The sequence below is a fragment of the Pristiophorus japonicus genome, unplaced genomic scaffold, assembly GCF_044704955.1.
Source record: "Pristiophorus japonicus isolate sPriJap1 unplaced genomic scaffold, sPriJap1.hap1 HAP1_SCAFFOLD_917, whole genome shotgun sequence".
NCBI lineage: Eukaryota > Metazoa > Chordata > Chondrichthyes > Pristiophoridae > Pristiophorus > Pristiophorus japonicus.
The window spans coordinates 42,279-68,478 of NW_027254843.1; the positions used below are offsets into that span (position 1 = coordinate 42,279).

The 26,200-nt window shown below is 60.6% G+C and overlaps 1 protein-coding gene across 1 annotated transcript in view; it reads left to right on the plus strand.

Moving 5' to 3' along the window:
- The window catches only part of leng8 (leukocyte receptor cluster (LRC) member 8), an 84,961-nt gene that overhangs the window by 41,619 nt on the left and 17,142 nt on the right, over positions 1 to 26,200 (plus strand). Inside the window, exons 12-15 of the mRNA XM_070874643.1 lie at positions 578 to 679; positions 19,567 to 19,635; positions 22,439 to 22,568; positions 23,158 to 23,365. Of these exons, the coding sequence (XP_070730744.1) occupies positions 578 to 679; positions 19,567 to 19,635; positions 22,439 to 22,568; positions 23,158 to 23,365 (509 nt within the window). The remainder of the gene's footprint in view (positions 1 to 577; positions 680 to 19,566; positions 19,636 to 22,438; positions 22,569 to 23,157; positions 23,366 to 26,200) is intronic.

The following is a 26,200-nucleotide window of genomic DNA, read 5'->3' on the forward strand; positions in this document are numbered from 1 at the left end:
GAGGCCACACCTGGAGTACTGCGTGCAGTTTTGCTCTCCGTATTTACGAAAGGATATACTTTGCTTTGGAGGCAGTTCAGAGAAGGTTCACTCGGTTGATTCCGGGGATGAGGGGGTTGACTTATGAGGAAAGGTTGAGGAGGTTGGGCCTCTACTCATTGGAGTTCAGAAGAATGAGGTGATCTTATCGAAACGTATCAGATTATGAGGGGGCTCGACAAGGTGGATGCAGAGAGGATGTTCCCACTGATGGGGGAGACTAGAACTAGGGGGCATGGTCTTAGAATAAGGGGCCGCCCATTTAAAACTGAGATGAGGAGGAATTTCTTCTCTGAGGGTTGTAAATCTGTGGAACTCGCTGCCTCAGAGAGCTGTGGAAGCCGGGACATTGAATATATTTAAGACAGAGATAGACAGTTCCTTAACCGATAAGGGGATGGGCAGGGAAGTGGAGCTGGGTCCATGATCGGATCAGCCATGATGGTATTAAATGGCGGAGCAGGCTCGAGGGGCCGAATGGTCCACTCCTGCTCCTGTTTCTGATGTTCTTATGTTCCCCCCCCCCCCACCTCCCCAGGTCCTCAAGAAGTCTCTGGCCATGGTGAAGACACACTGGACATCACACCAAGACTACGCCTTTGCCTGCGAGCAGCTCAAATCAGTACGCCAGGACCTGACGGCAAGTGTCCAAGCGTGTCTGAGTGTTGTGGGGCGGGGCGGTTGGATTGGCAGTCTGGGTGGGTGCAACACTGGGCGAAGCATTTCTGGCCCCCCCCCCCACACCCGGGTGGAACACCACATCGTTTTTACAGCAATGAAACAGCCCATACGGCCCCAACCAGTCCGTGCCGGCGTTTATTCTCCACTCGAGCCTCCTCCCGTCTTTCCCCATCTCAATCTATCGGCATAACCCTCTGTTCCCTTCTCCCTCATCGGCTCCTCCAGCCTCCCCTTAGATGCCTCGATACTATTCGCCTCAACCCCTCCCTGTGGGAGTGAGTTCCACATTCTCAGCCCTCCCTGGGTAAAGAGGTTTCTCCTGAATTTCCCATTGGGTTTCCGAGTGACTGTCTTATATTGATGGCCTCTCATTATACTCTTCCCCACAAGTGGGAACGTTCTCTCTGTATCCACTCGATCAAAACCTTCCATCGTTTCCAACACCTCGATTAGGTCACACCTTAAGAGGCCTGTTCATCCTCTCCTGATATGTACACCCTCGCATTACTGGTATCGTCCTTGTAAATCTTCTCTGCACCCTCTCCAGTGTCTCAAAATCCTTTTTATGGTGACCAGAACTGTGCACAGTGCTCCAAGTATGGTCTAACCCAGGTATATGGAGACCAGAACTGTGCACAGTGCTCCGTGTGGTCTAACCCAGGTATATGGAGACCAGAACTGTGCACAGTGCTCCAAGTGTGGTCTAACCCAGGTATATGGAGACCAGAACTGTGCACAGTGCTCCAAGTGTGGTCTAACCCAGGTATATGGAGACCAGAACTGTGCACGGTGCTCCAAGTGTGGTCTAACCCAGGTATATAGAGACCAGAACTGTGCACGGTGCTCCAAGTGTGGTCTAACCCAGGTATATAGAGACCAGAACTGTGCACGGTGCTCCAAGTGTGGTCTAACCCAGGTATATAGAGACCAGAACTGTGCACGGTGCTCCAAATGTGGTCTAACCCAGGTATATAGAGACCAGAACTGTGCACAGTGCTCCAAGTGTGGTCTAACCCAGGTATCAGGAGACCAGAACTGTGCACAGTGCTCCAAGTGTGGTCTAACCCAGGTATATAGAGACCAGAACTGTGCACGGTGCTCCAAGTGTGGTCTAACCCAGGTATATAGAGACCAGAACTGTGCACGGTGCTCCAAGTGTGGTCTAACCCAGGTATATAGAGACCAGAACTGTGCACAGTGCTCCAAGTGTGGTCTAACCAGGTATATGGTGACCAGAACTGCACGGTGCTCCAAGTGTGGTCTAATCCAGGTATATAGAGACCAGAACTGTGCACAGTGCTCCAAGTGTGGTCTAACCCAGGTATATGGAGACCAGAACTGTGCACGGTGCTCCAAGTGTGGTCTAATCCAGGTATATGGAGACCAGAACTGTGCACGGTGTTCCAAGTGTGGTCTAATCCAGGTATATAGAGACCAGAACTGTGCACAGTGCTCCAAGTGTGGTCTAACCAGGTATATGGAGACCAGAACTGTGCACGGTGCTCCAAATGTGGTCTAACCCAGGTATATAGAGACCAGAACTGTGCACAGTGCTCCAAGTGTGGTCTAACCCAGGTATCAGGAGACCAGAACTGTGCACAGTGCTCCAAGTGTGGTCTAACCCAGGTATATAGAGACCAGAACTGTGCACGGTGCTCCAAGTGTGGTCTAACCCAGGTATATAGAGACCAGAACTGTGCACGGTGCTCCAAGTGTGGTCTAACCCAGGTATATAGAGACCAGAACTGTGCACAGTGCTCCAAGTGTGGTCTAACCAGGTATATAGAGACCAGAACTGTGCACGGTGCTCCAAGTGTGGTCTAACCCAGGTATATAGAGACCAGAACTGTGCACAGTGCTCCAAGTGTGGTCTAACCCAGGTATATAGAGACCAGAACTGTGCACAGTGCTCCAAGTGTGGTCTAACCAGGTATATAGAGACCAGAACTGTGCACAGTGCTCCAAGTGTGGTCTAACCCAGGTATATAGAGACCAGAACTGTGCACAGTGCTCCAAGTGTGGTCTAATCCAGGTATATAGAGACCAGAACTGTGCACAGTGCTCCAAGTGTGGTCTAACCAGGTATATAGAGACCAGAACTGTGCACGGTGCTCCAAGTGTGGTCTAACCCAGGTATATAGAGACCAGAACTGTGCACAGTGCTCCAAGTGTGGTCTAACCAGGTCCTGATATAATTGCAGTCAGACATCTATACTCAAAGTTGCACATTCTCACCTCTCTCTGGGTAAAGAAGTTTCTCCTGAATTCCCCATTGGATTTATTGCTGACTGCCTTCGAGTTAAGGTTATTGGTTTGGTCTCCCCACAAGTGGAAACATCTTATCTCCGACTACTCTATCAGACCCCTTCGTCGTTTAAAGACTTATCAGGTCACCCGTCAGACATATCTTTTCCAGAGGAAAGATTGCCAGCCATTTCCATCTTTCCTGATGGGTACAACCTCACATTTCTGGTGTAAATCTTTCCTGCACTATCCACATGGCCAATCGCCACCCCTGCCTCAGCTCTTCCGCTGCTGAAATCCTCATCCATGCCTCTCTCCGCTCCAGACTGGACCGTTCCAAAGCGCTCCTGGCCGGCCTCCCACGTTCTACCCTGCGTAAACTAGAGACAATCCAAAACTCGACTGCCCCCGTGTCCTAACTCGCACCCAGTCCCACTCACCCATCACCCCCTGTGCTCACTGACCCCGTGACCTAACTCGCACCCAGTCCCACTCACCCATCACCCCCTGTGCTCACTGACCCCGTGACCTAACTCGCACCCAGTCCCACTCACCCATCACCCCCTGTGCTCACTGCCCCGTGACCTAACTCACACCCAGTCCCACTCACCCATCACCCCCTGTGCTCACTGACCCCGTGTCCTAACTCACACCCAGTCCCACTCACCCATCACCCCCTGTGCTCACTGACCCCGTGTCCTAACTCACACCCAGTCCCACTCACCCATCACCCCCTGTACTCACTGACCCCGTGTCCTAACTCGCACCCAGTCCCACTCACCCATCACCCCCTGTGCTTACTGACCCCGTGTCCTAACTCACACCCAGTCCCACTCACCCATCACCCCCTGTGCTCACTGACCCAGTGTCCTAACTCACACCCAGTCCCACTCACCCATCACCCCCTGTGCTCACTGCCCCGTGTCCTAACTCACACCCAGCCCCACTCACCCATCACCCCCTGTGCTCACTGACCCCGTGTCCTAACTCACACCCAGTCCCACTCACCCATGACCCCCTGTGCTCACTGACCCCGTGTCCTAACTCACACCCAGTCCCACTCATCCATCACCCCCTCTGCTCACTGACCCCGTGTCCTAACTCACACCCAGTCCCACTCACCCATCACCCCCTGTACCCCGTGTCCTAACTCACACCCAGTCCCACTCACCCATCACCCCCTGTGCTCACTGCCCCGTGTTCTAACTCACACCCAGTCCCACTCACCCATCACCCCCTGTGCTCACTGACCCCGTGTCCTAACTCACACCCAGTCCCACTCACCCATCACCCCCTGTGCTCACTGCCCCGTGTTCTAACTCACACCCAGTCCCACTCACCCATCACCCCCTGTGCTCACTAACCCCGTGTCCTAACTCACACCCAGTCCCACTCACCCATCACCCCCTGTGCTCACTGCCCCCGTGTCCTAACTCACACCCAGTCCCACTCACCCATCACCCCCTGTGCTCACTGACCCCGTGTCCTAACTCGCACCCAGTCCCACTCACCCATCACCCCCTGTGCTCACTGCCCCGTGTTCTAACTCACACCCAGTCCCACTCACCCATCACCCCCTGTGCTCACTGCCCCCGTGTCCTAACTCGCACCCAGTCCCACTCACCCATCACCCCTGTACCCTGTGTCCTAACTCACACCCAGTCCCACTCACCCATCACCCCCTGTACCCCGTTTCCTAACTCACACCCAGTCCCACACACCCATCACCCCCTGTGCTCACTGCCCCGTGTCCTAACTCGCACCCAGTCCCACTCACCCATCACCCCCTGTACCCTGTGTCCTAACTCACACCCAGTCCCACTCACCCATCACCCCCTGTACCCCGTGTCCTAACTCACACCCAGTCCCACTCACCCATCACCCCCTGTACCCCGTGTCCTAACTCACACCCAGTCCCACTCACCCATCACCCCCTGTGCTCACTGCCCCCGTGTCCTAACTCGCACCCAGTCCCACTCACCCATCACCCCCTGTACCCCGTGTCCTAACTCACACCCAGTCCCGCTCACCCATCACCCCCTGTGCTCACTGACCCCGTGTCCTAACTCGCACCCAGTCCCACTCACCCATCACCCCCTGTGCTCACTGACCCCGTGTCCTAACTCGCACTCAGTCCACTCACCCATCACCCCCTGTGCTCACTGCCCCGTGTCCTAACTCACACCCAGTCCCACTCACCCATCACCCCCTGTGCTCACTGCCCACGTGTCCTAAATCGCACCCAGTCCACTCACCCATCACCCCCTGTGCTCACTGACCCCGTGTCCTAACTCACACCCTGTCCCACTCACCCATCATCCCCTGTGCCCCGTGTCCTAACTCACACCCAGTCCCACTCACCCATCATCCCCTGTGCCCCGTGTCCTAACTCACACCCAGTCCACTCACCCATCACCCCCTGTGCTCACTGACCCCGTGTCCTAACTCAAACCCAGTCCCACTCACCCATCACCCCCTGTGCTCACTGACCCCGTGTCCTAACTCACACCCAGTCCCACTCACCCATCACCCCCTGTGCTCACTGCCCCGTGTCCTAACTCACACCCAGTCCCACTCACCCATCACCCCCTGTGCTCACTGACCCGTGTCCTAACTCACACCCAGTCCCACTCACCCATCACCCCCTGTGCTCACTGACCCGTGTCTTAACTCACACCCAGTCCCACTCACCCATCACCCCCTGTGCTCACTGCCCCGTGTCCTAACTCACACCCAGTCCCACTCACCCATCACCCCCTGTGCTCACTGACCCCGTGTCCTAACTCACACCCAGTCCCACTCACCCATCACCCCCTGTGCTCACTGACCCCGTGTCCTAACTCAAACCCAGTCCCACTCACCCATCACCCCCTGTGCTCACTGACCCCGTGTCCTAACTCACACCCAGTCCCACTCACCCATCACCCCCTGTGCTCACTGCCCCGTGTCCTAACTCACACTCAGTCCCACTCACCCATCACCCCCTGTGCTCACTGACCCGTGTCCTAACTCACACCCAGTCCCACTCACCCATCACCCCCTGTGCTCACTGACCCGTGTCTTAACTCACACCCAGTCCCACTCACCCATCACCCCCTGTGCTCACTGCCCCGTGTCCTAACTCACACCCAGTCCCACTCACCCATCACCCCCTGTGCTCACTGACCCCGTGTCCTAACTCACACCCAGTCCCACTCACCCATCACCCCCTGTGCTCACTGACCCCGTGTCCTAACTCACACCCAGTCCCGCTCACCCATCACCCCCTGTGCTCACTGCCCCCGTGTCCTAACTCACACCCAGTCCCACTCACCCATCACCCCCTGTGCTCACTGCCCCCGTGTCCTAACTCACACCCAGTCCCACTCACCCATCACCCCCTGTGCCCCGTGTCCTAACTCACACCCAGTCCCACTCACCCATCACCCCCTGTGCCCCGTGTCCTAACTCACACCCAGTCCCACTCACCCATCACCCCCTGTGCCCCGTGTCCTAACTCACACCCAGTCCCACTCACCCATCACCCCCTGTGCTCACTGTCCCCGTGTCCTAACTCACACCCAGTCCCACTCACCCATCACCCCCTGTGCCCCGTGTCCTAACTCACACCCAGTCCCACTCACCCATCACCCCCTGTGCTCACTGTCCCCGTGTCCTAACTCACACCCAGTCCCACTCACCCATCACCCCCTGTGCCCCGTGTCCTAACTCACACCCAGTCCCACTCACCCATCACCCCCTGTGCTCACTGTCCCCGTGTCCTAACTCACACCCAGTCCCACTCACCCATCACCCCCTGTGCCCCGTGTCCTAACTCACACCCAGTCCCACTCACCCATCACCCCCTGTGCTCACTGTCCCCGTGTCCTAACTCACACCCAGTCCCACTCACCCATCACCCCCTGTGCTCACTGACCCCGTGTCCTAACTCACACCCAGTCCCACTCACCCATCACCCCCTGTGCTCACTGACCCGTGTCCTAACTCACACCCAGTCCCACTCACCCATCACCCCCTGTGCTCACTGACCCCGTGTCCTAACTCACACCCAGTCCCACTCACCCATCACCCCCTGTGCTCACTGACACCGTGTCCTAACTCACACCCAGTCCCACTCACCCATCACCCCCTGTGCTCACTGACCCCGTGTCCTAACTCACACCCAGTCCCACTCACCCATCACCCCCTGTGCTCACTGACCCCGTGTCCTAACTCACACCCAGTCCCACTCACCCATCACCCCCTGTGCTCACTGACCCCGTGTCCTAACTCACACCCAGTCCCACTCACCCATCACCCCCTGTGCTCACTGACCCCGTGTCCTAACTCACACCCAGTCCCACTCACCCATCACCCCCTGTGCTCACTGACACCGTGTCCTAACTCACACCCAGTCCCACTCACCCATCACCCCCTGTGCTCACTGACCCCGTGTCCTAACTCACACCCAGTCCCACTCACCCATCACCCCCTGTGCTCACTGACCCCGTGTCCTAACTCACACCCAGTCCCACTCACCCATCACCCCCTGTGCTCACTGACCCCGTGTCCTAACTCACACCCAGTCCCGCTCACCCATCACCCCCTGTGCTCACTGACCCCGTGTCCTAACTCACACCCAGTCCCACTCACCCATCACCCCCTGTGCTCACTGACCCCCTGTCCTAATTCACACCCAGTCCCACTCACCCATCACCCCCTGTGCTCACTGACCCCGTGTCCTAACTCACACCCAGTCCCACTCACCCATCACCCCCTGTGCTCACTGACCCCGTGTCCTAACTCACACCCAGTCCCACTCACCCATCACCCCCTGTGCTCACTGACCCCGTGTCCTAATTCACACCCAGTCCCACTCACCCATCACCCCCTGTGCTCACTGACCCCGTGTCCTAACTCACACCCAGTCCCACTCACCCATCACCCACTGTGCACACTGCCCCGTGTCCTAACTCACACCCAGTCCCACTCACCCATCACCCCCTGTGCTCACTGACCCCGTGTCCTAACTCACACCCAGTCCCACTCACCCATCACCCCCTGTGCTCACTGACCCCGTGTCCTAACTCACACCCAGTCCCACTCACCCATCACCCCCTGTGCTCACTGACCCCGTGTCCTAACTCACACCCAGTCCCACTCACCCATCACCCGCTGTGCTCACTGACCCCGTGTCCTAACTCACACCCAGTCCCACTCACCCATCACCCCTGTGCTCACTGACCCCGTGTCCTAACTCACACCCAGTCCCACTCACCCATCACCCCCTGTGCTCACTGACCCCGTGTCCTAACTCACACCCAGTCCCACTCACCCATCACCCGCTGTGCTCACTGACCCCGTGTCCTAACTCACACCCAGTCCCACTCACCCATCACCCCCTGTGCTCACTGACCCCGTGTCCTAACTCACACCCAGTCCCACTCACCCATCACCCCCTGTGCTCACTGTCCCCGTGTCCTAACTCACACCCAATCCCACTCACCCATCACCCGCTGTGCTCACTGACCCCGTGTCCTAACTCACACCCAGTCCCACTCACCCATCACCCCCTGTGCTCACTGACCCCGTGTCCTAACTCACACCCAGTCCCACTCACCCATCACCCCCTGTGCTCACTGACCCCGTGTCCTAACTCACACCCAGTCCCACTCACCCATCACCCCCTGTGCTCACTGACCCCGTGTCCTAACTCACACCCAGTCCCACTCACCCATCACCCCCTGTGCTCACTGACACCGTGTCCTAACTCACACCCAGTCCCACTCACCCATCACCCCCTGTGCTCACTGACCCCGTGTCCTAACTCACACCCAGTCCCACTCACCCATCACCCCCTGTGCTCACTGACCCCGTGTCCTAACTCACACCCAGTCCCACTCACCCATCACCCCCTGTGCTCACTGACCCCGTGTCCTAACTCACACCCAGTCCCACTCACCCATCACCCCCTGTGCTCACTGACCCCGTGTCCTAACTCACACCCAGTCCCACTCACCCATCACCCCCTGTGCTCACTGACCCCGTGTCCTAACTCACACCCAGTCCCACTCACCCATCACCCCCTGTGCTCACTGACCCCGTGTCCTAACTCACACCCAGTCCTACTCACCCATCACCCCCTGTGCTCACTGACCCCGTGTCCTAATTCACACCCAGTCCCACTCACCCATCACCCCCTGTGCTCACTGACCCCGTGTCCTAACTCACACCCAGTCCCACTCACCCATCACCCACTGTGCACACTGCCCCGTGTCCTAACTCACACCCAGTCCCACTCACCCATCACCCCCTGTGCTCACTGACCCCGTGTCCTAACTCACACCCAGTCCCACTCACCCATCACCCCCTGTGCTCACTGACCCCGTGTCCTAACTCACACCCAGTCCCACTCACCCATCACCCCCTGTGCTCACTGACCCCGTGTCCTAACTCACACCCAGTCCCACTCACCCATCACCCGCTGTGCTCACTGACCCCGTGTCCTAACTCACACCCAGTCCCACTCACCCATCACCCCTGTGCTCACTGACCCCGTGTCCTAACTCACACCCAGTCCCACTCACCCATCACCCCCTGTGCTCACTGACCCCGTGTCCTAACTCACACCCAGTCCCACTCACCCATCACCCGCTGTGCTCACTGACCCCGTGTCCTAACTCACACCCAGTCCCACTCACCCATCACCCCCTGTGCTCACTGACCCTGTGTCCTAACTCACACCCAGTCCCATTCACCCATCACCCCCTGTGCTCACTGACCCCGTGTCCTAACTCGCACCCAGTCCCACTCACCCATCACCCCCTGTGCTCACTGACCCCGTGTCCTAACTCGCACCCAGTCCCACTCACCCATCACCCACTGTGCTCACTGACCCCGTGTCCTAACTCGCACCCAGTCCCACTCACCCATCACCCCCTGTGCTCACTGACCCCGTGTCCTAACTCACACCCAGTCCCACTCACCCATCACCCCCTGTGCTCACTGACCCCGTGTCCTAACTCACACCCAGTCCCACTCACCCATCACCCCCTGTGCTCACTGACCCCGTGTCCTAACTCACACCCAGTCCCACTCACCCATCACCCCCTGTGCTCACTGACCCCGTGTCCTAACTCACACCCAGTCCCACTCACCCATCACCCCCTGTGCTCACTGACCCCGTGTCCTAACTCACACCCAGTCCCACTCACCCATCACCCCCTGTGCTCACTGACCCCGTGTCCTAACTCACACCCAGTCCTACTCACCCATCACCCCCTGTGCTCACTGACCCCGTGTCCTAATTCACACCCAGTCCCACTCACCCATCACCCCCTGTGCTCACTGCCCCGTGTTCTAACTCACACCCAGTCCCACTCACCCATCACCCCCTGTGCTCACTGCCCCCGTGTCCTAACTCGCACCCAGTCCCACTCACCCATCACCCCTGTACCCTGTGTCCTAACTCACACCCAGTCCCACTCACCCATCACCCCCTGTACCCCGTTTCCTAACTCACACCCAGTCCCACACACCCATCACCCCCTGTGCTCACTGCCCCGTGTCCTAACTCGCACCCAGTCCCACTCACCCATCACCCCCTGTACCCTGTGTCCTAACTCACACCCAGTCCCACTCACCCATCACCCCCTGTACCCCGTGTCCTAACTCACACCCAGTCCCACTCACCCATCACCCCCTGTACCCCGTGTCCTAACTCACACCCAGTCCCACTCACCCATCACCCCCTGTGCTCACTGCCCCCGTGTCCTAACTCGCACCCAGTCCCACTCACCCATCACCCCCTGTACCCCGTGTCCTAACTCACACCCAGTCCCGCTCACCCATCACCCCCTGTGCTCACTGACCCCGTGTCCTAACTCGCACCCAGTCCCACTCACCCATCACCCCCTGTGCTCACTGACCCCGTGTCCTAACTCGCACTCAGTCCACTCACCCATCACCCCCTGTGCTCACTGCCCCGTGTCCTAACTCACACCCAGTCCCACTCACCCATCACCCCCTGTGCTCACTGCCCACGTGTCCTAAATTGCACCCAGTCCACTCACCCATCACCCCCTGTGCTCACTGACCCCGTGTCCTAACTCACACCCTGTCCCACTCACCCATCATCCCCTGTGCCCCGTGTCCTAACTCACACCCAGTCCCACTCACCCATCATCCCCTGTGCCCCGTGTCCTAACTCACACCCAGTCCACTCACCCATCACCCCCTGTGCTCACTGACCCCGTGTCCTAACTCAAACCCAGTCCCACTCACCCATCACCCCCTGTGCTCACTGACCCCGTGTCCTAACTCACACCCAGTCCCACTCACCCATCACCCCCTGTGCTCACTGCCCCGTGTCCTAACTCACACCCAGTCCCACTCACCCATCACCCCCTGTGCTCACTGACCCGTGTCCTAACTCACACCCAGTCCCACTCACCCATCACCCCCTGTGCTCACTGACCCGTGTCTTAACTCACACCCAGTCCCACTCACCCATCACCCCCTGTGCTCACTGCCCCGTGTCCTAACTCACACCCAGTCCCACTCACCCATCACCCCCTGTGCTCACTGACCCCGTGTCCTAACTCACACCCAGTCCCACTCACCCATCACCCCCTGTGCTCACTGACCCCGTGTCCTAACTCAAACCCAGTCCCACTCACCCATCACCCCCTGTGCTCACTGACCCCGTGTCCTAACTCACACCCAGTCCCACTCACCCATCACCCCCTGTGCTCACTGCCCCGTGTCCTAACTCACACTCAGTCCCACTCACCCATCACCCCCTGTGCTCACTGACCCGTGTCCTAACTCACACCCAGTCCCACTCACCCATCACCCCCTGTGCTCACTGACCCGTGTCTTAACTCACACCCAGTCCCACTCACCCATCACCCCCTGTGCTCACTGCCCCGTGTCCTAACTCACACCCAGTCCCACTCACCCATCACCCCCTGTGCTCACTGACCCCGTGTCCTAACTCACACCCAGTCCCACTCACCCATCACCCCCTGTGCTCACTGACCCCGTGTCCTAACTCACACCCAGTCCCGCTCACCCATCACCCCCTGTGCTCACTGCCCCCGTGTCCTAACTCACACCCAGTCCCACTCACCCATCACCCCCTGTGCTCACTGCCCCCGTGTCCTAACTCACACCCAGTCCCACTCACCCATCACCCCCTGTGCCCCGTGTCCTAACTCACACCCAGTCCCACTCACCCATCACCCCCTGTGCCCCGTGTCCTAACTCACACCCAGTCCCACTCACCCATCACCCCCTGTGCCCCGTGTCCTAACTCACACCCAGTCCCACTCACCCATCACCCCCTGTGCTCACTGTCCCCGTGTCCTAACTCACACCCAGTCCCACTCACCCATCACCCCCTGTGCCCCGTGTCCTAACTCACACCCAGTCCCACTCACCCATCACCCCCTGTGCTCACTGTCCCCGTGTCCTAACTCACACCCAGTCCCACTCACCCATCACCCCCTGTGCCACTCCCGTGTCCTAACTCACACCCAGTCCCACTCACCCATCACCCCCTGTGCTCACTGTCCCCGTGTCCTAACTCACACCCAGTCCCACTCACCCATCACCCCCTGTGCCCCGTGTCCTAACTCACACCCAGTCCCACTCACCCATCACCCCCTGTGCTCACTGTCCCCGTGTCCTAACTCACACCCAGTCCCACTCACCCATCACCCCCTGTGCTCACTGACCCCGTGTCCTAACTCACACCCAGTCCCACTCACCCATCACCCCCTGTGCTCACTGACCCGTGTCCTAACTCACACCCAGTCCCACTCACCCATCACCCCCTGTGCTCACTGACCCCGTGTCCTAACTCACACCCAGTCCCACTCACCCATCACCCCCTGTGCTCACTGACACCGTGTCCTAACTCACACCCAGTCCCACTCACCCATCACCCCCTGTGCTCACTGACCCCGTGTCCTAACTCACACCCAGTCCCACTCACCCATCACCCCCTGTGCTCACTGACCCCGTGTCCTAACTCACACCCAGTCCCACTCACCCATCACCCCCTGTGCTCACTGACCCCGTGTCCTAACTCACACCCAGTCCCACTCACCCATCACCCCCTGTGCTCACTGACCCCGTGTCCTAACTCACACCCAGTCCCACTCACCCATCACCCCCTGTGCTCACTGACACCGTGTCCTAACTCACACCCAGTCCCACTCACCCATCACCCCCTGTGCTCACTGACCCCGTGTCCTAACTCACACCCAGTCCCACTCACCCATCACCCCCTGTGCTCACTGACCCCGTGTCCTAACTCACACCCAGTCCCACTCACCCATCACCCCCTGTGCTCACTGACCCCGTGTCCTAACTCACACCCAGTCCCGCTCACCCATCACCCCCTGTGCTCACTGACCCCGTGTCCTAACTCACACCCAGTCCCACTCACCCATCACCCCCTGTGCTCACTGACCCCCTGTCCTAATTCACACCCAGTCCCACTCACCCATCACCCCCTGTGCTCACTGACCCCGTGTCCTAACTCACACCCAGTCCCACTCACCCATCACCCCCTGTGCTCACTGACCCCGTGTCCTAACTCACACCCAGTCCCACTCACCCATCACCCCCTGTGCTCACTGACCCCGTGTCCTAATTCACACCCAGTCCCACTCACCCATCACCCCCTGTGCTCACTGACCCCGTGTCCTAACTCACACCCAGTCCCACTCACCCATCACCCACTGTGCACACTGCCCCGTGTCCTAACTCACACCCAGTCCCACTCACCCATCACCCCCTGTGCTCACTGACCCCGTGTCCTAACTCACACCCAGTCCCACTCACCCATCACCCCCTGTGCTCACTGACCCCGTGTCCTAACTCACACCCAGTCCCACTCACCCATCACCCCCTGTGCTCACTGACCCCGTGTCCTAACTCACACCCAGTCCCACTCACCCATCACCCGCTGTGCTCACTGACCCCGTGTCCTAACTCACACCCAGTCCCACTCACCCATCACCCCTGTGCTCACTGACCCCGTGTCCTAACTCACACCCAGTCCCACTCACCCATCACCCCCTGTGCTCACTGACCCCGTGTCCTAACTCACACCCAGTCCCACTCACCCATCACCCGCTGTGCTCACTGACCCCGTGTCCTAACTCACACCCAGTCCCACTCACCCATCACCCCCTGTGCTCACTGACCCCGTGTCCTAACTCACACCCAGTCCCACTCACCCATCACCCCCTGTGCTCACTGTCCCCGTGTCCTAACTCACACCCAATCCCACTCACCCATCACCCGCTGTGCTCACTGACCCCGTGTCCTAACTCACACCCAGTCCCACTCACCCATCACCCCCTGTGCTCACTGACCCCGTGTCCTAACTCACACCCAGTCCCACTCACCCATCACCCCCTGTGCTCACTGACCCCGTGTCCTAACTCACACCCAGTCCCACTCACCCATCACCCCCTGTGCTCACTGACCCCGTGTCCTAACTCACACCCAGTCCCACTCACCCATCACCCCCTGTGCTCACTGACACCGTGTCCTAACTCACACCCAGTCCCACTCACCCATCACCCCCTGTGCTCACTGACCCCGTGTCCTAACTCACACCCAGTCCCACTCACCCATCACCCCCTGTGCTCACTGACCCCGTGTCCTAACTCACACCCAGTCCCACTCACCCATCACCCCCTGTGCTCACTGACCCCGTGTCCTAACTCACACCCAGTCCCACTCACCCATCACCCCCTGTGCTCACTGACCCCGTGTCCTAACTCACACCCAGTCCCACTCACCCATCACCCCCTGTGCTCACTGACCCCGTGTCCTAACTCACACCCAGTCCCACTCACCCATCACCCCCTGTGCTCACTGACCCCGTGTCCTAACTCACACCCAGTCCTACTCACCCATCACCCCCTGTGCTCACTGACCCCGTGTCCTAATTCACACCCAGTCCCACTCACCCATCACCCCCTGTGCTCACTGACCCCGTGTCCTAACTCACACCCAGTCCCACTCACCCATCACCCACTGTGCACACTGCCCCGTGTCCTAACTCACACCCAGTCCCACTCACCCATCACCCCCTGTGCTCACTGACCCCGTGTCCTAACTCACACCCAGTCCCACTCACCCATCACCCCCTGTGCTCACTGACCCCGTGTCCTAACTCACACCCAGTCCCACTCACCCATCACCCCCTGTGCTCACTGACCCCGTGTCCTAACTCACACCCAGTCCCACTCACCCATCACCCGCTGTGCTCACTGACCCCGTGTCCTAACTCACACCCAGTCCCACTCACCCATCACCCCTGTGCTCACTGACCCCGTGTCCTAACTCACACCCAGTCCCACTCACCCATCACCCCCTGTGCTCACTGACCCCGTGTCCTAACTCACACCCAGTCCCACTCACCCATCACCCGCTGTGCTCACTGACCCCGTGTCCTAACTCACACCCAGTCCCACTCACCCATCACCCCCTGTGCTCACTGACCCTGTGTCCTAACTCACACCCAGTCCCATTCACCCATCACCCCCTGTGCTCACTGACCCCGTGTCCTAACTCGCACCCAGTCCCACTCACCCATCACCCCCTGTGCTCACTGACCCCGTGTCCTAACTCGCACCCAGTCCCACTCACCCATCACCCACTGTGCTCACTGACCCCGTGTCCTAACTCGCACCCAGTCCCACTCACCCATCACCCCCTGTGCTCACTGACCCCGTGTCCTAACTCACACCCAGTCCCACTCACCCATCACCCCCTGTGCTCACTGACCCCGTGTCCTAACTCACACCCAGTCCCACTCACCCATCACCCCCTGTGCTCACTGACCCCGTGTCCTAACTCACACCCAGTCCCACTCACCCATCACCCCCTGTGCTCACTGACCCCGTGTCCTAACTCACACCCAGTCCCACTCACCCATCACCCCCTGTGCTCACTGACCCCGTGTCCTAACTCACACCCAGTCCCACTCACCCATCACCCCCTGTGCTCACTGACCCCGTGTCCTAACTCACACCCAGTCCTACTCACCCATCACCCCCTGTGCTCACTGACCCCGTGTCCTAATTCACACCCAGTCCCACTCACCCATCACCCCCTGTGCTCACTGACCCCGTGTCCTAACTCACACCCAGTCCCACTCACCCATCACCCCCTGTGCTCACTGACCCCGTGTCCTAACTCACACCCAGTCCCACTCACCCATCACCCCCTGTGCTCACTGACCCCGTGTCCTAACTCACACCCAGTCCCACTCACCCATCACCCCCTGTGCTCACTGCCCCGTGTCCTAACTCACACCCAGTCCCACTCACCCATCACCCACTGTGCTCACTGACCCCGTGTCCTAACTCACACCCAGTCCCACTCACCCATCACCCACTGTGCTCACTGACCCCGTGTCCTAACTCACACCCAGTCCCACTCACCCATCACCCCCTGTGCTCACTGCCCCGTGTCCTAACTCACACCCAGTCCCACTCACCCATCACCCACTGTGCTCACTGACCCCGTGTCCTAACTCACACCCAGTCCCACTCACCCATCACCCACTGTGCTCACTGACCCCGTGTCCTAACTCACACCCAGTCCCACTCACCCATCACCCCCTGTGCTCACTGACCCCGTGTCCTAACTCACACCCAGTCCCGCTCACCCATCACCCCCTGTGCTCACTGACCCCGTGTCCTAACTCACACCCAGTCCCGCTCACCCATCACCCCCTGTGCTCACTGACCCCGTGTCCTAACTCACACCCAGTCCCACTCACCCATCACCCCCTGTGCTCACTGCCCCGTGTCCTAACTCACACCCAGTCCCACTCACCCATCACCCTCTGTGCTCACTGACCCCGTGTCCTAACTCACACCCAGTCCCACTCACCCATCACCCTCTGTGCTCACTGACCCCGTGTCCTAACTCACACCCAGTCCCGCTCACCCATCACCCCCTGTGCTCACTGACCCCGTGTCCTAACTCACACCCAGTCCCACTCACCCATCACCCTCTGTGCTCACTGACCCCGTGTCCTAACTCACACCCAGTCCCACTCACCCATCACCCTCTGTGCTCACTGACCCCGTGTCCTAACTCACACCCAGTCCCGCTCACCCATCACCCCCTGTGCTCACTGCCCCGTGTCCTAACTCACACCCAGTCCCGCTCACCCATCACCCCCTGTGCTCACTGACCCCGTGTCCTAACTCACACCCAGTCCCACTCACCCATCACCCCCTGTGCTCACTGCCCCGTGTCCTAACTCACACCCAGTCCCACTCACCCATCACCCCCTGTGCTCACTGCCCCGTGTCCTAACTCACACCCAGTCCCACTCACCCATCACCTCCTATGCTCACTGACCCCGTGTCCTAACTCACACCCAGTCCCACTCACCCATCACCCCCTGTGCTCACTGACCCCGTGTCCTAACTCACACCCAGTCCCACTCACCCATCACCCCCTGTGCTCACTGCCCCGTGTCCTAACTCACACCCAGTCCCACTCACCCATCACCCACTGTGCTCACTGACCCCGTGTCCTAACTCACACCCAGTCCCACTCACCCATCACCCACTGTGCTCACTGACCCCGTGTCCTAACTCACACCCAGTCCCACTCACCCATCACCCCCTGTGCTCACTGACCCCGTGTCCTAACTCACACCCAGTCCCACTCACCCATCACCCCCTGTGCTCACTGACCCCGTGTCCTAACTCACACCCAGTCCCGCTCACCCATCACCCCCTGTGCTCACTGACCCCGTGTCCTAACTCACACCCAGTCCCACTCACCCATCACCCCCTGTGCTCACTGCCCCGTGTCCTAACTCACACCCAGTCCCACTCACCCATCACCCTCTGTGCTCACTGACCCCGTGTCCTAACTCACACCCAGTCCCACTCACCCATCACCCTCTGTGCTCACTGACCCCGTGTCCTAACTCACACCCAGTCCCGCTCACCCATCACCCCCTGTGCTCACTGACCCCGTGTCCTAACTCACACCCAGTCCCACTCACCCATCACCCTCTGTGCTCACTGACCCCGTGTCCTAACTCACACCCAGTCCCACTCACCCATCACCCTCTGTGCTCACTGACCCCGTGTCCTAACTCACACCCAGTCCCGCTCACCCATCACCCCCTGTGCTCACTGCCCCGTGTCCTAACTCACAACCAGTCCCGCTCACCCATCACCCCCTGTGCTCACTGACCCCGTGTCCTAACTCACACCCAGTCCCACTCACCCATCACCCCCTGTGCTCACTGCCCCGTGTCCTAACTCACACCCAGTCCCACTCACCCATCACCCCCTGTGCTCACTGCCCCGTGTCCTAACTCACACCCAGTCCCACTCACCCATCACCTCCTATGCTCACTGACCCCGTGTCCTAACTCACACCCAGTCCCACTCACCCATCACCCCCTGTGCTCACTGACCCCGTGTCCTAACTCACACCCAGTCCCACTCACCCATCACCCCCTGTGCTCACTGACCCCGTGTCCTAACTCACACCCAGTCCCACTCACCCATCACCCCCTGTGCTCACTGACCCCGTGTCCTAACTCACACCCAGTCCCACTCACCCATCACCCCCTGTGCTTACTGACCCCGTGTCCTAACTCACACCCAGTCCCACTCACCCATCACCCCCTGTGCTCACTGACCCCGTGTCCTAACTCACACCCAGTCCCACTCACCCATCACCCCCTGTGCTTACTGACCCCGTGTCCTAACTCACACCCAGTCCCACTCACCCATCACCCCCTGTGCTCACTGACCCGTGTCCTAACTCACACCCAGTCCCACTCACCCATCACCCCGTGTGCTCACTGTCCCCGTGTCCTAACTCACACCCAGTCCCACTCACCCATCACCCCCTGTGCTCACTGTCCCCGTGTCCTAACTCACACCCAGTCCCACTCACCCATCACCCTCTGTGCTCACTGACCCGTGTCCTAACTCACACCCAGTCCCACTCACCCATCACCCCCTGTGCTCACTGACCCGCATCGGCTCCCGGTTAAGTAACGCCTCGATTTCAAAATTGCCCATCCTTGTTTACAAATCCCTTAATGGCCCCTCGCCCCCCCCTCCCTATCTCTGTAACCTCCTCCAGCCCCTACAATTCTCATCCTCCTGTTCAAATCCCTCCCTCGCCCCCCTCCCTATCTCTGTAACATCCTCCAGCCCCACAACCCCCCGAGATCTCTGCGCTCCTCTAATTCTGCCCTCTTGACCATCCCTGATTATAATCGCTCAACCATCGGTGGCTGTGCCTTCTGTTGCCTGGGCCCCAAGCTCTGGAACTCCCTCCCTAAACCACTCCGCCTCTCTACCTCTCTCTCCTCCTTCAAGATGCTCCATAAAACTATCCTCTTTGCCCAAGCTTGTGGGCACCTGCCCTAATATCTCCTCCTGTGGCTCGGTGACAAATATTGTTTTATAATTACCCCTGCGAAATGCCGTGGGGTCATTTCACTGTGTGAAAGACACGATATAAATGAAAGTTGTTGCTGTGTCAACAGTGCCTTCATGCCGTGACCTATTTCTTCCCCCCCCCCCCCCCCCCCCACCCTGGCAGGTTCAAGGGGTGCGGACAGAGTTCACGGTCGAAGTGTACGAGACCCACGCACGAGTAGCGCTGGAGAAGGTGAGGGCTGGCAGCCTGGGAGTGACACGCAGAGTGGGGGACGGGCTGGGGTCGGAGGGCAGTGCGAGGGGGTCAGAGGGCGGTGCGAGGGGGTTAATGTGACAGGTGAGAGTGCAGTGTGAGGGGGTCAGAGGCCGGTGTGAGGGGGTTAATGTGACAGGACAGAGTGCAGTGTGAGGGGGTCAGAGGGCGGTGCGAGGGGGTTAATGTGACAGGATAGAGAGCGGTGTGAGGGGGTCAGAGGGCAGTGCGAGGGGGTCAGAGGGCGGTGCGAGGGGTTAATGTGACAGGACAGAGTGCAGTGTGAGGGGGTCAGAGGGCGGTGCGAGGGGGTTAATGTGACAGGATAGAGGGCGGTGTGAGGGGGTCAGAGGGCGGTGTGAGGGGGTTAATGTGACAGGATAGAGGGCGGTGTGAGGGGGTCAGAGGGCGATGCGAGGGGGTCAGAGGCCGGTGTGAGGGGGTCAGAGGGCGGTGTGAGGGGGTTAATGTGACAGGATAGAGTGCAGTGTGAGGGGGTCAGAGGGCGGTGTGAGGGGGTCAGGGCGGTGTGAGGGGGTCAGAGGGCAGTGTGAGGGGGTCAGAGGGCGGTGTGAGGGGGTTAATGTGACAGGATAGAGGGGGTCAGAGGGCAGTGTGAGGGGGTCAGAGGACGGTGTGAGGGGGTCAGAGGGCAGTGCGAGGGGGTCAGAGGGCGGTGCGAGGGGGTTAATGTGACAGGTCAGAGGGGGTCAGAGGGCAGTGTGAGGGGGTCAGAGGGCGGTGCGAGGGGGTTAATGTGACAGGATAGAGGGCGGTGTGAGGGGGTCAGAGGGCAGTGTGAGGGGGTCAGAGGGCGGTGCGAGGGGGTTAATGTGACAGGTGAGAGTGCAGTGTGAGGGGGTCAGAGGGCGGTGTGAGGGGGTCAGAGGGCAGTGCGAGGGGGTCAGAGGGCGGTGCGAGGGGGTTAATGTGACAGGTGAGAGTGCAGTGTGAGGGGGTCAGAGGGCGGTGTGAGGGGGTCAGAGGGCGGTGTGAGGGGGTCAGAGGGGGTTAATGTGACAGGATAGAGTGCAGTGTGAGGGGGTCAGAGGGCGGTGTGAGAGGGTCAGAGGGCGGTGTGAGGGGGTCAGAGGGCGGTGTGAGGGGGTCAGAGGGCGGTGCGAGGGGGTTAATGTGACAGGTGAGAGTGCAGTGTGAGGGGGTCAGAGGGCGGTGTGAGGGGGTCAGAGGGCGGTGTGAGGGGGTCAGAGGGCGGTGCGAGGGGGTTAATGTGACAGGTGAGAGTGCAGTGTGAGGGGGTCAGAGGGCGGTGTGAGGGGGTCAGAGGGCGGTGTGAGGGGGTCAGAGGGCGGTGTGAGGGGGTCAGAGGGCGGTGCGAGGGGGTTAATGTGACAGGTGAGATTGCAGTGTGAGGGGGTCAGAGGGCGGTGCGAGGGGGTCAGAGGGCGGTGTGAGGGGGTTAATGTGACAGGATAGAGAGCGGTGTGAGGGGGTCAGAGGGCGGTGTGAGGGGGTCAGAGGGCGGTGCGAGGGGGTCAGAGGGCGGTGCGAGGGGGTCAGAGGGCGGTGCGAGGGGGTTAATGTGACAGGATAGAGGGCGGTGCGAGGGGGTCAGAGGGCGGTGCGAGGGGGTCAGAGAGCGGTGTGAGGGGGTTAATGTGACAGGATAGAGGGCGGTGTGAGGGGGTCAGAGGGCGGTGTGAGGGGGTCAGAGGGCGGTGTGAGGGGGTCAGAGAGCGGTGCGAGGGGGTCAGAGGGCGGTGTGAGGGGGTTAATGTGACAGGATAGAGGGCGGTGTGAGGGGGTCAGAGGGCAGTGTGAGGGGGTCAGAGGGCGGTGTGAGGGGGTTAATGTGACAGGATAGAGGGCGGTGTGAGGGGGTCAGAGGGCAGTGTGAGGGGGTCAGAGGGCGGTGCGAGGGGGTTAATGTGACAGGATAGAGAGCGGTGCGAGGGGGTCAGAGGGCGGTGTGAGGGGGTCAGAGGGCGGTGTGAGGGGGTTAATGTGACAGGATAGAGAGCGGTGCGAGGGGGTCAGAGGGCGGTGTGAGGGGGTCAGAGGGCGGTGTGAGGGGGTTAATGTGACAGGATAGAGTGCAGTGTGAGGGGGTCAGAGGGCGGTGTGAGAGGGTCAGAGGGCGGTGCGAGGGGGTCAGGGGGCAGTGCGAGGGGGTTAATGTGACAGGTGAGAGTGCAGTGTGAGGGGGTCAGAGGGCGGTGTGAGAGGGTCAGAGGGCGGTGCGAGGGGGTCAGGGGGCAGTGCGAGGGGGTTAATGTGACAGGTGAGAGTGCAGTGTGAGGGGGTCAGAGGGCGGTGTGAGAGGGTCAGAGGGCGGTGCGAGGGGGTCAGGGGGCAGTGCGAGGGGGTTAATGTGACAGGTGAGAGTGCAGTGTGAGGGGGTCAGAGGGTGGTGTGAGGGGGTTAATGTGACAGGATAGAGGGCGGTGTGAGGGGGTCAGAGGGTGGTGTGAGGGGGTCAGAGGGCGGTGTGAGGGGGTCAGAGGGCGGTGTGAGGGGGTCAGAGGGCGGTGTGAGGGGGTCAGAGGGCGGTGTGAGGGGGTCAGAGGGCGGTGTGAGGGGGTCAGAGGGTGGTGTGAGGGGGTCAGAGGGTGGTGTGAGGGGGTCAGAGGGCGGTGTGAGGGGGTCAGAGGGCGGTGTGAGGGGGTCAGAGGGTGGTGTGAGGGGGTTAATGTGACAGGATAGAGTGCAGTGTGACAGGTCAGAGGGCGGTGTGCGGTGACTCTTGCTTTGAGCCGTGCACAGCCCCGGAGACGTGACCCTGAGCCTGACCTGTGCCGCTCGCCCCTTTCTCTGCACACAGGGTGACCACGAGGAGTTCAACCAGTGTCAGGCTCAGCTCAAGTCGCTGTACGGAGAGAGCCTGCCGGGGAATGTGGGGGAGTTCACCGCCTATCGTATCCTCTACTACATCTTCACCCAGAACTCAGGAGGTAAGGTCACGGGCTGACCCCCCCACCCCCACACTCTGTCCGTCCGTAACCCCCGACCCCCCCGGACTCTCTCCGTCCCATCCTCCACCCTTCCCACTGGGCCCCCCTGCCCTCGGTCCAACCCCTCCACGCTGGGCCCCTGCTTCAGGGTGGTGTATGTAGCAACATCCCACCCTCTTATCCCTCTCACCCCTCCCTGAGTGTCTCTCTCTCTCTCTGTCTCTCTCTATCTCTCTCTCTATCTCTCTCTCTCTATCTCTCTCTCTCTCTGTCTCTCTCTTTCTCTCTGTGTCTCTCTATATCTCTCTCTCTCTCTCTGTCTCTCTATCTCTCTCTCGCGCTCTCTCTCTCTCTTGCGCTCTCGCTCTCTCGCGCTCGCTCTCTCTCGCGCTCGCTGTCTCTCGCGCTCTCTCTCGCTCGCTCTCTCTCTCTCGCCCCCCTCTCTCTCGGGCACTCACCTTGCTCCCACCCCCGCCCCCCCCCCCCCCCCCACCCCTCTCTCGGGTGCTCTCCCTGTCTCTGTCTCTGTTTCTCTCGCTCGCTCTGCCTCTCCCGTGTCTAACTTGCCACCCTCTTCCTCCCCCCACAGACATCACCACGGAGCTGGCGTTCCTGAGCCGTGAGCTGAAGGAGGAGCCATGTGTGGCTCACGCCCTGGCCCTGCGGGCGGCCTGGGCACTGTCCAACTACCACCGCTTCTTCCGGCTCTACAAGGCGGCCCCGCGCATGTCCGCCTATCTCATAGACAAGTTTGTGGAGCGGGAGAGGAAGCTGGCTCTGAAGGCCATGTTAAAAACGTACGTCCTGCAGGGAGGGGGCTGGGAGAGGGGTGGGGGGGGTCGGAGAGAGAGAGACAGGGGCCCTTAGTGTGGGGGAGGGTAAGACTCCTTACTGAGGGAGGGGGGGAGGGGAGGACCCCTTGGTGAGGGGGAGAGGGGAGGACCCCTTGGGGAGGGGAGGACCCCTTGGTGAGGGGGGAGGGGACCTCTTAGTGAGGGGGAGGGGAGGACCCCTTGGTGAGGGGGAGGGGGCGCCCCTTAGTGAGGGGGGGCGTCTTAGCAAGGGGGCGGGGAAGAGCCCTTAGTGAGGGGCGATGGTGTGCGGACCCCCTGTAGTGAGGGGCGATAGTGTGGGACCCCCTGTAGTGAGGGAGACACTGTGGGACCTCCTGTAGTGAGGGGCGATGGTGTGGGACCCCCTGTAGTGAGGGGCGATGGTGTGTGGACCCCCTGTAGTGAGGGGCGATGGTGTGGGACCCCCTGTAGTGAGGGGCGATGGTGTGTGGACCCCCTGTAGTGAGGGGCGATGGTGTGTGGACCCCCTGTAGTGAGGGGCGATGGTGTGGGACCCCCTGTAGTGAGGGGCGATGGTGTGGGACCCCCTGTAGTGAGGGGCGAAGATGTGTGGACCCCCTGTAGTGAGGGGCGAAGATGTGCGGACCCCCTGTAGTGAGGGGCGATGGTGTGGGACCCCCTGTAGTGAGGGAGACACTGTGGGACCCCCTGTAGTGAGGGGCGATGGTGTGGGACCCCCTGTAGTGACGGGCGATGGTGTGCGGACCCCCTGTAGTGAGGGGCGATGGTGTGCGGACCCCCTGTAGTGAGGGGCGATGGTGTGGGACCCCCTGTAGTGAGGGTGATGGTGTGGGACCCCCTGTAGTGAGGGGCAATGGTGTGGGACCCCCTGTAGTGAGGGAGAGAGTGTGGGAACGCCCTGTTGTGAGAGTGTGGGGACCCCCTGTAGTGAGGGAGAGAGTGTGTGGACCCCCTGTAGTGACGGGCGATGGTGTGTGGACCCCCTGTAGTGAGGGGCGATGGTGTGAGACCCCCTGTAGTGAGGGGCGATGGTGTGGGACCCTCTGTAGTGAGGGAGAGAGTGTGGGGACCCCCTGTAGTGAGGGAGAGAGTGCGGGGACCCCCTGTAGTGAGGGGCGATGGTGTGAGATCCCCTGTAGTGAGGGGCGATGGTGTGTGGACCCCCTGTAGTGAGGGGCGATGGTGTGAGACCCCCTGTAGTGAGGGGCGATGGTGTGGGACCCCCTGTAGTGAGGGGCGATGGTGCGAGACCCCCTGTAGTGAGGGGCGATGGTGTGGGACCCCCTGTAGTGAGGGGCGATGGTGTGGGACCCCCTGTAGTGAGGGGCGATGGTGTGGGACCCCCTGTAGTGAGGGAGAGAGTGTGGGGACCCCATGTAGTGAGGGGCGATGGTGTGGGACCCCCTGTAGTGAGGGGCGATGGTGTGGGACCCCCTATAGTGAGGGGCGATGGTGTGGGACCCCCTGTAGTGAGGGAGAGAGTGTGTGGACCCCCTGTAGTGAGGGGCGATGGTGTGAGACCCCCTGTAGTGAGGGGCGATGGTGTGGGACCCCCTGTAGTGAGGGGCGAAGATGTGTGGACCCCCTGTAGTGAGGGGCGATGGTGTGGGACCCCCTGTAGTGAGGGGCGAAGATGTGCGGACCCCCTGTAGTGAGGGGCGATGGTGTGGGACCCCCTGTAGTGAGGGAGACACTGTGGGACCCCCTGTAGTGAGGGGCGATGGTGTGGGACCCCCTGTAGTGACGGGCGATGGTGTGCGGACCCCCTGTAGTGAGGGGCGATGGTGTGCGGACCCCCTGTAGTGAGGGGCGATGGTGTGGGACCCCCTGTAGTGAGGGTGATGGTGTGGGACCCCCTGTAGTGAGGGAGAGAGTGTGGGAACCCCCTGTTGTGAGAGTGTGGGGACCCCCTGTCGTGAGGGAGAGAGTGTGGGGACCCCATGTAGTGACGGGCGATGGTGTGTGGACCCCCTGTAGTGAGGGGCGATGGTGTGAGACCCCCTGTAGTGAGGGGCGATGGTGTGGGACCCTCTGTAGTGAGGGAGAGAGTGTGGGGACCCCATGTAGTGAGGGAGAGAGTGTGGGGACCCCCTGTAGTGAGGGGCGATGGTGTGAGATCCCCTGTAGTGAGGGGCGATGGTGTGTGGACCCCCTGTAGTGACGGGCGATGGTGTGAGACCCCCTGTAGTGAGGGGCGATGGTGTGGGACCCCCTGTAGTGAGGGGCGATGGTGCGAGACCCCCTGTAGTGAGGGGCGATGGTGTGGGACCCCCTGTAGTGAGGGGCGATGCTGTGGGACCCCCTGTCGTGAGGGAGAGAGTGTGGGGACCCCATGTAGTGAGGGGCGATGGTGTGGGACCCCCTGTAGTGACGGGCGATGGTGTGGGACCCCCTGTAGTGAGGGTGATGGTGTGGGACCCCCTGTAGTGAGGGGCGATGGTGTGGGACCCCCTGTAGTGAGGGAGAGAGTGTGGGGACCCCCTGTAGTGAGGGAGAGAGTGTGGGGACCCCCTGTAGTGAGGGACGATGGTGTGTGGACCCCCTGTAGTGAGGGGCGATGGTGTGAGACCCCCTGTAGTGAGGGGCGATGGTGTGGGACCCCCTGTAGTGAGGGTGATGGTGTGGGACCCCCTGTAGTGAGGGGCGATGGTGTGGGTCCCCCTGTAGTGAGGGAGAGTGTGGGGACCCCCTGTAGTGAGGGGCGATGGTGTGAGACCCCCTGTAGTGAGGGGCGATGCTGTGGGACCCCCTGTCGTGAGGGAGAGAGTGTGGGGACCCCATGTAGTGAGGGGCGATGGTGTGGGACCCCCTGTAGTG